The 16,576-nt window shown below is 36.9% G+C and overlaps 1 protein-coding gene across 1 annotated transcript in view; it reads left to right on the top strand.

Moving 5' to 3' along the window:
- The first annotated feature begins 78 nt into the window (after positions 1-78).
- Positions 79-16,576, top strand: part of LOC107725837 (fibronectin type III domain-containing protein 3B-like) — a 76,705-nt gene continuing 60,207 nt past the window's right edge. The window contains exons 1-3 of the mRNA XM_016535236.1: positions 79-180; positions 12,708-12,839; positions 13,015-13,090. Of these exons, the coding sequence (XP_016390722.1) occupies positions 12,732-12,839; positions 13,015-13,090 (184 nt within the window). The 5' untranslated portion in view covers positions 79-180; positions 12,708-12,731. The remainder of the gene's footprint in view (positions 181-12,707; positions 12,840-13,014; positions 13,091-16,576) is intronic.

Raw genomic sequence — 16,576 nt, 5'->3', positions numbered from 1 at the left:
CGGTAAACTTCTACCCCCCCCCCCCCCCCCCCCGTGTGCACTTCCACATATTTGACATTGCGGAATTCCACACTGGTCTGGTCTGGTCCACCGTGGACTTCGCAGCAATTGAATGACATGCTTTCTGTTACGAGCATTTAGGGACTAACGTGTTAATAAGCAAGATTTACTGAATCCGAGGTAAGTAGACGAGTTTTGTTCAAAATATTAACGCTGTAGGCTAATGTAATTTTCCGAAGCGCTCTGAGACACTGTTTCGCAAAGTTTCAAGTTGCAGAAAAGCGCGAGCCGGTGACTCTGTGATGGGAAAGGGAAGTATTGAATTGAATGGAAAACGAAACGAAACCTAAACGAAACTTAGTGCGTTAAACTCTTAAAACTTTTGCGTGAGCTGATTTACTTTACTTTTATTTGTGTCTACTTTGACAGCTGTATGTTAACTAGTGAATGCTTCAGTTGTTAGGTTATGTGCATCCTGTGTGCTTTTTATGCAGGAAAAAAGTCATTCGTAATCATCATTAACGCTGCTTTATCAAATTCAATAACACCTGTAATGCTCAGGTGAGAATTAACAGAGGAGGCTTTTATAACATAATTATTCGCCAAAGACATTTGGAAAATGACACGTCAATTCCCAGCAACAAGTTGTTTACTTAAGCGTCACACGAATAATATACTTTCGTAATGGCTGGATTGTTACATCATTGAAATGAGCATGACGTATGTTGTATATTGTATAGATAAAATCCAGTTTCCTCTGCATTGCCATTATAATAACATACACTTGACTTCAGAGAAGCGTTCTAATAGAAAACTGTGTGAACTTGCATTGTGGAATAGCGTTCTTATTGATTTGAATCGTGTAAATGATTCAATTGAACCGGTTCACAAAAAGGGTCTAAACGATTCGTTCTTTAATAGGACTGAATCAGTCCTTGCATTTTCTTTATAAAAACTTACTAACTCATTGGACCCGGAAAACATCTATTTCGCATGTTAAAATATAGAGCTGACAGTACCGTGTTTGAATCATACTTTGACTGGTGGGACGAAAGTTAGGCTACTTTAATAAGAGACATGTTTGATATACAAACACACACACACAGACAGAGAAGATGTGTATTACAAGTAAAACGTATTGGAATTGTTTACAGGTTAATTGTATCAACGTTTTTTTTCATCGCACAGGGAAGCAGAAGCGTCACGTGATGACAAAATTATGTCACGACCGAAAGAATCGCTGAATCGTTTTGTTGAATCGAATCTCAACGAGTTGGACTTTCGATGGGAGCATTTAAATGTTGTTTAATGTTTCCTGGATAGGAAGGACGATAGTGTTAAAATGTGAACAGTTGTGATAGAAAGAATACAGACTGTAACAAAATATGATTTAGGAAAACGCATTCAGCTGGTGTCGCGGATCATTTCTTGGACCGGATCTTGTAGCCAGAGGAAACCCGATCCCAAATACATGACGTCATGTGACATTCCAGAGCGAATCTTGAGGTACAGAAAGCAGACTTGTAGACTTCAGAGACTCCAACCTTTGCATCAAGCTTGATTTCTCCCCTTTAAGTCACCGCTGTAGTAGGCTATTTATAGAGTTGGAAAGTGGAAAATGTTCTGTAATGTGAAAGTTTTAAACAGCAGTGCAAAACATCTCTTTTATTATGTCAAACACAGGGTTTTGCAGACTAATATTGTATGTACTAAAATTTTATTGTAAGTGATGCTTTAAATTATGTCCTGTAAAGAAAATGCACATTTCTGTGGTGGTAACCTGACCACAGGGTGAGCACTGATTTGTCAGCATCTCACACCCCCATTAAAACACACAGGCGTACCCTGACCCCTCCCAACCCTACAGCCCTTTGGCCCCAAACTCAAACGTTAAAAGAATGTGGTGCTTGTGGGTATTTTCTAGAGTCCCATTCCATTCTTTGGCTCAGTATCCAGTTCGTGTGATAACGCCAGGCTATATTTAGCGCTTTATACACTCTCCTTAACATTTAATGCAAATACACATTGCAGATAAGTTTTTACAGATTACCCACTTTTTTTCCACCACTCCATTCTCATCTTGTACCGTCATGTGTAGTACATCTGGTTTGCTCTCAGGGTTCTCCACTGTCCACCACCTCCCTTTGATAGGTATTTGTGCTCATTGCATTTGAAAATCAGACGTTTTGCTCAAACTGCCCCCATAATTTCCTGAGAGCGATTGTAATGATCTGTCGAGCTGTCAGTACTCCTTTGTTGTCATTATCGAATCGGTTGTGCCGAATTATTGCTAATGCCAGTACCCTGAGGGTAGCTGAGATGTTCTTATGAGAAACTCATGGTACATTTGTAAAACATTTAGGCAAGGCTTTTAGCACAGGGAAGGGTGGTGGTGGTTAAAGATCTGGTTTAGGAATGGGTGATTCATGGAGAATTACCGTGAACCCTGATCACCATCATACCCTTGAGCAAAAAACCCACGGTTCCCTCATTCAGTGTTGTTCTGTGGAATTTTTTCCCCCACTGTTTTCGGTTATGTTTAAGTATTCAAACAAACCCATAAGTATGAGCAAGTAGTTCCGGTCCTTGAATTTGATTGGTCTAGCAGTGTTCCAGAAGTGATGATGTAGTCCAGTAGCACTAGGACTTCTCTGTGTTTGCGTGAGTCATTCATTCAACCGATTTGTTCAAAATCACTGATTCTTTCTGGAATAAAAAGAACCGACTGTCTTTATGAATGAGTCATTGAATCAATTATGCAACTGATTTATTGTACTGACTCTTGCTATTTCTAAAATTCATTCGTTTTCTCCTCAGGGAAATTAAAGAAAACATAAAAACGAACCAAATGTGAACTATGAGATTGTTAATTCTAATGTATGCTCTTATTGAAGCCATCAAGACACTAACATTATTTTAAACTTGTTTTTGAAATAATAGTTTTTAACAGCATAATTCCTGTTTTTGCACGAGCAAGAAATCTCCACCAGTTAAAATGAACATCTAAATGATCTTTTATAGTTATCCCTCGTTAATTTGATTGTAATTCGCAATTAATGCTATATAGTTCTGTCCTCATTTAAGGAGTTAAGGACACAGTCTTGTACTTTTGTGTTTTTGTCTGATTTTATAAAAAATTTTTTGCTTCAGGACAAAGTTTGTAATGACGCAATTCACCTTGCAGCTTGTTTGCTTGGTTGATCACTGGTTCATAAGACAATTTTTAAAAATCCCAATTTGAAAACTGAAAGGGAAAATACTTTCAGAACCATGTGACATATCTTCATATGGCAGAAATTGTAAAATTTGTGTGGGGCTCCAAATTCAGCATATCTTTAAAAGTGAGTCATTGAGCCATTCATTCAGTTAATTTGTTCAAAAACACTGATTCTGTATCACACCACTACTGAGTGTTGCCCAAAAAAAATTCAACAGTTAATTCTATTTTTACTTTGTTTGGAACTGTTTTTGTTGGTGAAGCAAAAATGGAGTTGAAGTGTTTCTCCACTCAGACACTGTGGATGGTTTATCTCCGAGCTGGTGCATAATTTTGTTTTTCCTTCCTTCCTGATCCTGACCTGTTTGAGGCTTGAGCATAGGTGCAACGGAATGCACATGAAAGGATTTTTAGGTGCTGAGACCAAACTTTTCCCACCCCTTTATCTCATCAGCCATCGATTGCTAGAGGCAGGATTGAGGAGTGGACATTGGTCCTTGTCTCTTCTGCTGAGCATCACAGCATGTTTGATCATAAGAACCAGATCCAGCAATCTTTGCATCAGATGTTTCATGACTTGGGTGATCTACCTGCTACTAAGCATAACATGTTTGGTACAGATGCCCGAAACCCGACTGCAAACTAACCTAGCTTGCCTGTTTGTAGCTGAGGCCCAAATCAGGATAAGGAATGTGACCTATTGACCTTTAAAAGAAGAGGGAGGGAAAGTGGCTATGGTGAAGAGTGCTGGCTGTTAATTCTGTACATACATGCACGTTTATTCCAACTTTTGCATGACTGGAGATCTGTAGAGTGTGATTTTTGAAATATGGTTGAAGTCTAAATTGGCTGACTAACTGTAATATTACATTTATTTATTTATTATTTAAATAATATTATTTGTTTGGGACTACACTGTTTGCACCATTGATTCACTAAAAAAAAGAACTGCCTCATAAGAGTTCAGATATTAATACCAGTTAAGCTGTATGTTTTGATTCACTAAAAAGAACCAGTTCATAAGAGTTGTTTGTTTGGGGATTAGGCCTAAACTATATTGTTGCGCTATATATTTTGATTCACTAAAAAAGAACCTGTTCATAAGAGTCATTCTTTTATGATTCAAACCACCGTTTTTTTTCTGATGTATGTTTTGATTCACTAAAAAGAAATGGCTCATAAGAGTCATTTGTTCAGGAATCAGACTACGCTGTTCGCACTATATATATTTGATTCACTAAAAAGAACCAACTTCTAAGATTTATTTGTTCGAGAATCAGATTATGCATTTTAAATAATATGTTGTTGATTCACTAAAAAGAACCAGCTCAAAAGAGTCGGTATTTTGTGATGCCGACATTGTTCACGCTGTCTGTTTTGATTCACTGTTTTGATTCACTCTTCAGAGTCATTTGTCTAGGACTACACTGTTTGCACTATTGATTCACTAAAAAAGAACTGGCACATAAGAGTCGTTCAGATATTAATACCGAGCTGATTCACTTGATAGATACGCTCTAGATTTTTATCTATCAACTTCTTCCTTTCTCAATCTGTAGCTCCATTTTTTGTTGGTATTATTGGTATTTTGTGTGACAATACAGATTGAAATAAGGATCACAAGGTGAACAGTAGGATATTGTCCATTATTAATCCTTCCACAATCCCCCCATTCATATTAACTCAGATAGACAGAAACACAGTAAATTAAATAAATAATTAAACAATAACAAATGAAATAAAATAGATATAATTAACCAATATATAAGTAAAAAAAAAAAAAATCCCTTCTAACAGATGACAAACATTACATGTTGCCAGTTACAGGTGCACAAGGTAGTCCTTTAATATAGTCCAAAAAGGGATCCCAAGTCTTATAAAAGGATTTGAGTGAACCAGAGAGTGAGCATCTTAACTTTTCAAGTCTGATACAGTAAAAAATGTCCTGTATCCACCTGTTATGTGTCGGGGGCGAGGTGTGCTTCCACATAAGAAGGATAGCTCGTCTGGCCAAGATTGTAGCAAAAGCAACAACCTTACAATCTCGGGCTGTCAGATCAGGTCTAAGGGATACTCCAAAGAGGGCTAAGAAGGGATCAGGGTCTATATTAGTGTTGAGAACTTTATTAAATGTATCAAATACACCTGACCAGAAAGTTGCCAGCTGTGGACATGTCCAAAACATATGCAGGTGATCAGCGGGTGAATGTTTGCAGCGGTTACAGGCAGCGCTTCTGTCTGGGTAAAATTTAGCCAACTGGGCATTGGTTAAGTGGGCTCTGAATAGTATTTTACACTGCATCAAACCATGCCTAGCACATAAGGAAGAGGAGTGTACCTGGGTCAAGATGTTACGCCATAGATCCTCTGTAATAGTAACTCCTAGATCATGCTCCCAAGTATCTTTATTAAGAGCGTCAGTAGGGTTCACATTAATTGAATTGATTAAATTGTAGCTCCATTTTTATTCTGTCTCTGGACACAATTAGGATGTTAAGGGTGTGAGACTGTATAATTGTCTTCGATGTGACCCTGCGCAACTCCTCCGTGTGACTGGAGAATATGATTCACTCAGCCTGACCCAGTTAAGATGCTCCTCTGCTCCTTCTCAGCGCTCAGAGGCTGGATCACGTTTCATACTGGGGTTACGCAACACTGAATTTGGATCCTGGGAATCTCTTTTCTGTCTTCTTTCTCTGCACTGTCCCTCATTTTTTGTCCCCTCGCTCCTAGTGTCTTTTACTGTATGTTCTGTAAGGTGAGAGGGGATGAAGTTTCAGTGCGGGCAGAAACAGGGTCAGCTTTTTGAGCTCAGCTGGGTGTGTAACTGCATTATTGTGCCTTCAGGGAGGAACCAGGTCGTGCTCTGGAGTCTGTGGTGTCAGTATTGGGTAACACCTTTATCTGTTAAACAGGACAGAGGCACTGAGATGGGTCCTGATGCTGTTATATAGACCGAAGGAAAAGAAAATAACAATTTAATATGACAAATAATTGTCTTGGATGGAAATGAGATTTATCGGAGAACATATTTTGCTCTTGAGAAACAGACTTTAGTAATCTCTCGAGTATCAGAAAAGATCTCGACGATGTCACAAACTGTTCTCAGATTTGGCAAGATACTAAAGTCTGAAATCAAATGTAAGAGATCAAAATGATCTGGGCTGTGCTATCCACATGTATTTTATAGCTCTATGCTCATACTGTTATTAACTAATCTGAAACACATTTGAGAACTCAATTTAAGGAGTAGTTCACCCAAAAATAAAACTTCAGTCATCGTTTACTCATCCTCATGTTGTTTCAGATCTGCATGATTTTCTGTCTGCACATGATTAGTGGCTTATACTATAATATCATAATTGTTGTTTTAATGATGTGCGAGCAGACATAATCAAATATGGCACTTTTATTATGTCACATTTTTTTCGCATAACATTATTTATGCAACTGTAATTGCAGTGTCATTGCATGCATGCCACCTCTAATCAAGAGCATTAATCAAAATATCTAAATGCCACTTTAGATGCAGCATCTGTGCCACATCTGCAATGCAAATATGGATTTGTTGATACTGATTTCAGTTGATTAGTAGCATCTTTTTTGAATCTTAATTCAATTTATTAATTAAATGTAAGAGTTTGACATTAAAGATGATGCATACATCTAATAAGGTTAGAAAAGTGTCCACATAATGGTAAAAATGCTGTTGGAAATCACTTTAAAGGAGCAAATATTACTCCTTAATTGAACTGTAAAAATATTCTCTAATTATCACTATTGATAATATCCCAAAAATGTAGAAATATTTGTTGTCGTTAATGCCACCCCCCCCCTACATATGATAAATTTAGAACAGACTGAAATATATGATGCTGTTCTTTAATATTATGAATATGTGCATACACAAATGAGATTTCAGTTTTCAGTCTTGTGTGGTTAATTTAGACCTAAGGGCTGTTAACACCAAGGACGATAACCAAAAAATCTAATAATATTAGCATTGACACCAACAAGTGGCAACATTCTATTTATTATAAGTGTCTTCTGCCACTTTAAATGTGCAATCCTTTCAAAGTCGGGTGGATTCTGAATGACTGTGAATGTTTTATTGTTCATCAGAAAGTGATTCCAATGATATTGTTGCTCTGTGACATTATCGTCATAGCTGTGGTGTGTAAATTTGTCAAAACTTTATTAATTGTTGTTAACGGGCCTTTACACTTAGCACTAGCCTGATAGGCAAGCTAGATTTTAGGCCAGAAACCTCATATACTAGACCAGAGGCAAATAAAGGCCAGTCATTATTCGGCCACACTCCTGTAATGTGTCCTCGATTTCCTGTCTGTGCCTCGTCTGGACTGTTATCGCTTCAGTTCCATTGTGGCCGAGGTTGTTGAGATATTTTTAAAAAGGTGATGTCATCTGGCTGTAAATGCTGATCAGAGTCACAGACGTGAGTCAACGTCGGGGAGATGGAAATCCTGAGCGCTCTGAGGTGAGATGGAGTTACTTTGCAGGCAAAAAATGTGACATTTAGATTGTTTCTCATTCTCTGGGAATGTGTGTGTGCAAGCCTGAGCATGTGTTTTGTGTGTGTGTGTGTGTGTGTTTCAGCTGATCAGTGCTGAGGGAAGGGATGGAATGGAATGAGAGAATAAAGGAAGGAGGGGGAGATGGAAAGGAAAAAGTTATGGTTTTCTTGGTTTCCCAGCTTCCTCAGTGTTGTTATGTGCCATTAGCTGGATTATAGGCCCATGCCAGACTGGGTCCACATCTGGGACTGTAAACCTGCCAGATGCAAGAACAGATTTCTAAAAAGAATTGAATCTGTCTTATGGTGTGGTGTGTGTGGCAGGGTGCTATTGTTAGTGTTTGTTTGCTGTTGTGAAGATCTTTAAAGCTGAAGTATGTACTTTTTTTTCTAAAGTATGTGTAGTTGTAAAGAGTAAGGTTGATTCCTTGTAAACACTGTGGCGCTATCAAAACATTGTCTTGTTGATTTGAGCTTCCTGACTGGCCTTTACACAGCAACACTGCAGCAGCCAGTGGTGTGAGTTTGAGGTGGGACTATCTGTTGTATCAACTAATGGTTAATGAGTATTAAGGAAACCTGTTTGAATATAATCATTATGTTTGCAAAAATTACACTCTTCACTTTTAAATTTTACTGCGAATTTGCATCGTTGCAATGCTTCTGCTGCAGAATGTTACTGTACATAGTAGATGTGTCTTTTTAATGTGTTTAGGGAGGTTTAAGGAAGTTGAGTCTGTAAAAATCTTGTGATTTTAAATGTCATCTATGTTCGAATTAGGTTAGAGTTGAACTCCCTAGTTCCAATAATAGCCCGTAGTTATCTGTAAATTCAGACCAAAGTTGAATTGTCATTTTTTTTACGCTTATAACGGCACAAAAACAGCTAAATAAATTCATAAAAAAATGTAATACATTTTTGTCTGTACACGTGTGTGTGTGTATTAGTGCTGTCAAACGATTAATCGCATCCGAAATAAAAGTTTTTGTTTACATAATATATGTGTGTGTACTGTGTATATTTATTATGTATATATAAATACACACACATGCATGTATATATTTAAGAAAAATATGCTAAGTTTATACATTTAAAATATTTATATATAATATCAATTATATTAATATTTTCAAAATATATAATTTCACACACACACACACACACACACATATATATATATATATATATAGTCAGTTGACTCTATACAGAATATAAACTACTGTTCAAAAGTTTGGTTCAATTTTTCAAAGAATTATTTTCCTCATCCCAGACTTTTGAATGGTTGTGTATCTTTCTAAAGAGTTATTTCCTTCCAGATATGTAAGAAAATTGAAATACCACATGTCATCTGATCATTTTTAAATATTATTGCTCAAAAGTTGCTCTTTCATACCTCAGGCCTCCTTCATTTAATTGTTTGGTTGATGTATCGGTTTTTTCTCAGATATTTTGTGTCATTTGAGATCTCTGAAACTCCAAAGGATAAATATTGATGTGTATTATAGATCTTATAGCCTTTCTTCTGAATTTGGCAAAACACAACATACCTATCCAGTTGCACTCTGATCCATGTCCTCTGTGATCATTAAACATCCAGGTCCCGAGGAGGATCTGAGATGATGTCATCAAGGAAACGATTGTTTCACTGGTGTTGTTTTGGTTGTATGAAAGGCGTGCTGTTTGACTGAGTGAAGGGGTGTAAGGGCGACGGGGAAGTGGTCTAGGGAATACCCCACATCGCTAGAACCTCAACCGTGCCATGAAAGGACTCTCTGTGTCTTTCCTGATTGACACTCGCTGTGACGTGGTCACAACAACATGACCCGTGAAGGTTGGGGGTCCGGCCTCTTTGTGTGAGACCCCCTCTCCGCTCCCCTCGGCTCTGACATTGTATGAATCTTCTCAACTTTTCTCTCAGGGGATTTAGCCCTTAAATGCCCCCCTCAAACCTACAGAAGTTCAGACTCCAGCCATCCTCAGGAATGAGGGGAATGAGGAGAGCAGAAAGAAAAGAAAGAATAGATTGAGAGCCTGAGGGGTAAAGAGAGAGGAGGGGAAACAGGAGAAGAGAGAAGGTTTTGGACCCCGGAGGCTTTGGCGTGTTAAGCCGTAGTGTTAATGATTTTAGTTGGGTGGTAATTACAGGCCGTGGCGTACAGCACAGAGGAAAGGAAAACAAGGATGCTCAGAATGAGAAAGACTGCAGGATGCTTCAGCAGCGCATGAAGTGAGGTTAATGTAGAGCTTCTGTCAATGTAAGTGTTAAAGACAAGTCACAATAGACCTCTAGTTAACCACTCTTCCAAAACCTGTCTTTTCAGTTACAGAGGCTGACTCGTGTTTATTTTTTCTTCATTGGAATAATGATGCATGTTGCAGAAAATAATGGTCTGAAATAGTTTTTGATTTAAGTTTGTGTTTGTTTTTTTTGTTTACATTTTTTATTGATTTTTTAAAAAAACAATTTTTTGTTGTTTTTAATTTATTTTTTGTTTAGTTTTTTATTTAATTTTGTGTTTTTTTTGTTTGTTTTTTTTAAACTAAAATTAAAAATGTATCTATATTTCAATGTAACGAGTTGCTCCACCTATTTTTCTTTATTTTTCTTCATTGGAATATTGATGCATGTTAGTTCAAAGAAAATAATGGTCGAAAATAGTTTTTGCTTTGTTTGTGTGTGTTTTTTTTGGGTTACATTTTATTTTGTTTTGTATTTAATTTAATTTAATTTTTGTTTAGTTTAGTTTTTTGTTTAGTTTAGTTTTTTGTTTTGTTCTGTTTTTTATTATTATTTCAAATTAAAAAATGTAGCTAATATTTCAATGTAATGAGTTGTTCCACCTTTCTTTGCAGCTGACATCACCAAGACTTCTTATTTTTCAGTCTCATTTTATTCTTATTTTTCAGTCTCTTGCCATCTAGAGAACACATAAAGTAATGTAAAGGAACTTTACCAAGTGAAGTTAATATACTGTTTATACTGAATACACTGTATATATGTCACTTTGTGGAGATTGTAGGCTGTGAATCATTTCATGTTAACTTTCAAGGAAACAGGTTGGCTGTGGGTGGTATGTGTTTAGCAGTGGAAGTGAAGGCATTTATGACCCAATAAAAAGCCCCTGACCTCTATTCTCGCGTCTTCCTCTCTCCTGGAGATCAGAGGACGTCTCACGTCTACAATTCCTCACGTCTTAAAAATTCACAGTATGTAGGTGATTTTTGTGGTTTTTAACAGCCAGCTGAAATTATTCTAACAAAAAAGAACCACAAAATACCACAACATTTTATGAACATCCTGCCATGGTTAAGAAACAATGTATGGACCTGAAGGTACAACCACAGTACTTTTTCGTAGCGTAAGGCTTCTGTCTGTAATCTCTGTAGCTGTTGTTTTTCCTGTGCTACTTCAGAGCGTCAGATGAATGATTTTGTTGCACTGGGTTTGACCCCTGGTGTCTGGAGTTAAATGGGACAGGTTATTGCTTTTGCAGAGGAAAATGGCACTAGTCAGCTGAGAAGACATTATCATTGCTGTGCTGATCTTTCCCCCCACCTGAACTTTGGCTGTTTTTTTAAAGAGTTTTAAGAGCGTCATGTGAAGCAATTCTGTGAGCTGTTCATCCAGTGTGACAAGCAATATTGCGTTTGTTTTGAGGACAGAAGTGCATTCTTTCTGCATCAGTCTAAATGATACAGTACTGACTTGTATTGACTTCTGTGCTGGTCTGTTGTGCAAGTGTTTTATGCTTTAAAGACTGCAGCCTACACCCTTATTTTCTGTATTACGCAAAAGTAGAATTAGTTCATTTCAAATCATGATATGTTGGAAATAGTGCACTTGGAAGTTGGAACAGAAGGAGTTTGTGTTGTTCTTTGAACACAAAGTGGAAACTGCCACATTCATTTTTAAATGTGTCAATCTAAATGTTAAAAATTAGTTTTACAAATACAATGAACATGCTAATTGTACATTTGAATTGAACACTGTCATTCACAGTTATATTGTTATAATTGGTTTCAAGTTATATGGTCAATAAATGGCAAAATAAATGGTCAATGTTTATTACATATTAAATATATTTTAAAATTGTAATACATGTTAAATAAATGTTATCTAATAAAACAAAAAACACTAAAATTAATAATTTTAGTAGTTCCTATGTGAATTTAAGAATCACAATATTATAATTTACTGTATGATACATAGATAACTATTCATTTTGAAATCTGCTGAAGACAAAAATCAGTTTCACTGAAAAAAATAATAATAATTTGAACTTTTATTGCAGTTAATGACTCTTCTGGAAATAGTTCTTAGTGGGTTAAACCCAGAAAGACATAATATTTACATTTTCAACAAAAAGTGCAAATAGTTATCTATGCATAAAATATTTTATTGAACTGTTTTACTTTATTATTTAAATTATTATTTTTTTTTTTTCTTTTCTCTCTTTTTAGAGGCACACATTTGCTGCAAGACAAAGATTCCTGTTTTTTTTTCTTTTCTCTTTTTTTAGAGGCACACATTTGCTGCAAGACAAAGATTCCTGTTTTTTTTTCTTTTCCTTTTCCTTTTCCTTTTTTAAATTTTCTCTCTCAGTCTGGTCTCCTCGCTGTGGTGGAGAGACTGTCGCCCTATAACTGCATTTTATATACAGATTACATCATCCCTGCACAGATTACATCATCATATAAACATTGGTGACATCATAATGATTTCATCCCGTTCCATAACCCACCAGTAGCTTTTCAGTGAAACGTGTGTGGTTCAGTGTGTATTTGCTTTGTGTGTGTATGTCTGAATGGGGTTGCAGATGAGGATCTGCTTTAGTCTTCATCATTAGCTGATTTCAATTGAGGCTAATTGCTCATTTAAGAGCGGCCTGGCTTATAGAGACTGTTTCACTGTGTAATCAGATATTATTTTAACAAAGCAGATCTCTCTCTCTCAGGCTGTTGCAGGGAGGGCTCCATGAATGTTCGTCACCATGATGATGATGGACCAAATGCTGGACCTCCCGCCTCCATTGAGCAACGAGGTTCCCATGATGCACCACATGATCAATGGCGATGCACCACAGCAGGTGAGTTTGTAAAGTCAGACCTCATTTATCGACAGCAACAGTCTCAACAGCCTCTCATTTTAAAAGCCAGAAAAATTCCTCCAAGCTACAGCAACTCTTTAGCTAAGACTAAAGACCTAGAATTGCCCCTTGTTCAACATATAATGAACATGTGACATCTGCTCTTGTTTTACAGGTGATCCTGGTCCAGGTGAACCCAGGTGAGACGTTCACCATCCGCATGGAAGACGGGGCTTTGCAATGCATCCAAGGTTTGTCCAATGAAGATCTTCATATTGCTCTTGCTAAATGTTACTGTTCAAATCAGATCCATTTGGAAAAGAATCAAGGTGTTTTCTCTACAGTTTATGATGCCATTTTAAGTCTATTTTACATTTAGTTTGTTTGTTTGGTATGAAGACATGAAGATGTTTGTTTGGCATGTTTTCTGAAGACTCAGAAACATAGCCTGGAGTATGATTTGCATTGTTGGAAATTGGTCTGAATCCAGAAACAGAGACAAATCTGCAATCTGGCATAACTTGTTAAGTATAATTAACCTTTTATTGCATTATTTTTGCTTGTCTTTGTTGATATTCCCCACTATTTGCAAATTCGCATATCTAGAAATCTGCATACATTTTGCAACTGTTAGCAACAATAGTAATATTTCTTTTTTCATATTTCTTTTGGCGTTTTTGCCTTTTATTGAATGGATAGTAGTGAGACAGGAAGCGAAGTTGGAGAGAGGGGGAATGGGATCGGGAAAGGTCCACGAGCCGGGACTCGAACACGGGACGGCCGAAGCGCAATGGCGCTACATGTCGACGCACTGCCCACGAGGCTATCGGCGACGACTACTTTTTTCATATTTCTATTTAGTTACAATTTTAATAATAATATTTTGTAGTTATATTGGGTTACACTTGATTTTAAGGTGAACATGTAATTATGTATTTAAGTAATGAGTAATATTTATTAACAACATACTTATTATAGGTTTAGGATTAGGAATAGGCTTCAGAGTTAGTAGCATGTAACTATGCAAAATGTACTATTAAGGCCCGTTCACACCAAGCACGATAACTATAAAGATAACGATAAGGATATACCGGTAGTTCTAAAAATCGTTCTCAATATTAAAGAATAGCAGAGTCCACACCACAACTATAACGATAAAGGCACAGAGAAACGATATCGTTGGAATCACTTCCAGAACGATTTTTTCCAGCTGATGAACGATAAAAACATTGACAGCCAATCAGAATCCATCCTGCTATAACGAGCTCGAGAATTTAAAGCGGCAGATGCACATGCGCTCAGAATAAACAGACGATATCGTTTGCTGTTGTGGATGCTAATATCGTTATCTTTATAGTTATCGTTCTTGGTGTGAACGGGGCTTTAGTAGTACAGTAAGTACATGTAACAAGTAGGCTACACAAGTACTTATATTGACATGTATATATTCACAAAATTTGACCAGATTGTGCTGTCCTCCAAACAAGAACAGCAAACCAGAAGATTTTTTAATCCCATTTTAAATCACAATTGCGATTTTTATCAGACAAATCGCAAGTAATTTTTCCCCTCCAAATTTTGCAGCCCTAAAATGTTCTACATAATAATTATTTGCAAACCTCTAAGGGATCTAGGTCATGTGACGGTGCTATAAAACCATTGCTAGTGTGTTTGGCCAGTGGAGAGGCGTTTGGTCACTGAATCCCTACACTAAATTACATCTGACCTCATAATGTCTTTTTAACTTCATAAAGGCCACCGAATTCCCTCAGTAAAAGTTTTGCAAGTGTATGTAAGAGATTTAAAGCGGAGAGTCACAGTAGCCTAGACCACAGGATACTGGATCTGACCGTCTGGGCGCTCACATCACTGTTTACACAGCTAAGAGGAGCTGCAATGACTGTTTAATTCAATTTGTCCAATGAGAATAGCAGAATCAGCAGCGGAGGGCTGTTTGGTTTATGCTAGAGACGGAGCTGGCAGCTGGCCGACAGAGAATGTAGACGGAGAAAGAGAGCCTGTACCTCACAGGTGTGGAGAAGATGCAGTTGAAGGCCACGGTAATGTTCTGGCATGTTTGGGATAAGAACTTTTTAAAATTTTCTAACGCTTGTACGATCTTTGGCAGCTGCACTGGATAAGCTAAGTCTCCTGATATTCTTTGATGTTGACTTTGCATTTTTGCAAACAATTTGCTGATAAATGTTTTCCCAGGGCTGGGCAGTGTACTGTTGGCTTATCGTTATTAAAACAGTTCTGTAAAGAGGTGCTACATACTATGTCTGTAATTCAGAGCCCCTTTAGCATTTGAGATTGTCTAAAAGTGCTAAATGAAGCTCTGTGGACATTTTTCGTGCAGGATCTGATTCCGTAAATCACAGTAATTGCCTTTTTTTTTGTGTATGTGACATTTCTGACTGCTTATTGTTGCTAGTTGTTAGGTTGTCGACAAATTGGACTTAAGAAAACTCTGTGTACTGTAATTAGGCCTGATTTAAAGGAACAGTTCACCAAAAAAATTATAATTGTCCTCATTTTCTCACATTTATGTATGGAAGCTCGTTTCTGCCACTGAATTAAAAAAAAAAAAAGGTAATTGCGACTTATTTCACAATTCTGAGGGTTTTTTTTTCTCAGAATTACGTGTTTGTGTCTCACAATTCTGACTTTTCTCGCAATTGTGAGTTTATATCCTGCAATTCTGACATTATAATTTGCAATTGTGAGTTTATATCTCGCAGTTCTGACTTTATTACTCGTAACTGTGAGTTTATATCTCACATTTCTGAGAAAAATGTCAACTCGCTATTGCGAGAAAAAGGTCAGAATTTTGAGATAAAAAGTCACAATTACCTTTTTTTATTCAGTGGTGGAAACAGGCTTCCATACATACATACGTCCTTCCAAACCTGTATTGCCATTTTTATCGTGCTGATATGTATTTATTTTATTTATTTATTTTCAAAAGTTTGGGGTAAGATTTTTTTTAGACTAAAAGTTTTTGAAATAAGTCTTTTATGCTTGCCAAGGCTGCATTTATTTAATCAAAAATACAGTAAAAAATAACATTGTAAAATATTATTACAATTTAAAATTTTCTGTTGTAATATCTTTAAACATGTTATTTATCCATTCTAATATGCTGATTTGATGCTTTGAAAAGTAGTGTGAATATACAATATTTATAAATAAAATAAATGTATTTTAGTGGCCAATTACACATAGTGTCTGGACAGTCAGTGTCGACTGTGTTGATTAAAATATGAGTAATCCAGTTTTATGAGATCTAGCTTTTATGTTGTTTTTTGTGAAGCTGTTTGTGTGGTAAGAACCCGAGTTTTTCAGTGGAAACGTACAGGCCAAGAGGAAAAGCAGCATGTGGGGTTTGCTTTCTAGTCCTGCTGAGGTTTATGAAGCAGAAAAACATCTGAATTCTACTTCCTCCTCCTCTGAATCACCTTTCCTGCCAGGCGTAGGGCTTCTGATGGACGTCTGCAGGATCGACACTGATGCAATCCTTCCGAGCGACGGTCAATAGAATTGTGAGGTGTTAGATACGTCACTGTGCATTAGTCTGTATCCTCACAGGCATACTGTCAACTCACTCTCATCAGGAGGCCTGTAAAATACGCACACACACACACACACACACATGCATGCATTCCAGACTAATGACCCTTTTTCGCGCTCTTCGATATTATTTATTGGCACTTTGAGTAAGTTCACCTGATTTTCTT

The sequence above is a fragment of the Sinocyclocheilus rhinocerous genome, unplaced genomic scaffold (genome assembly GCF_001515625.1).
Source record: "Sinocyclocheilus rhinocerous isolate Xijiao unplaced genomic scaffold, SAMN03320098_v1.1 scaffold1508, whole genome shotgun sequence".
Taxonomy (NCBI): domain Eukaryota; kingdom Metazoa; phylum Chordata; class Actinopteri; order Cypriniformes; family Cyprinidae; genus Sinocyclocheilus; species Sinocyclocheilus rhinocerous.
This window is presented reverse-complemented; position numbering and strand designations above follow the sequence as displayed.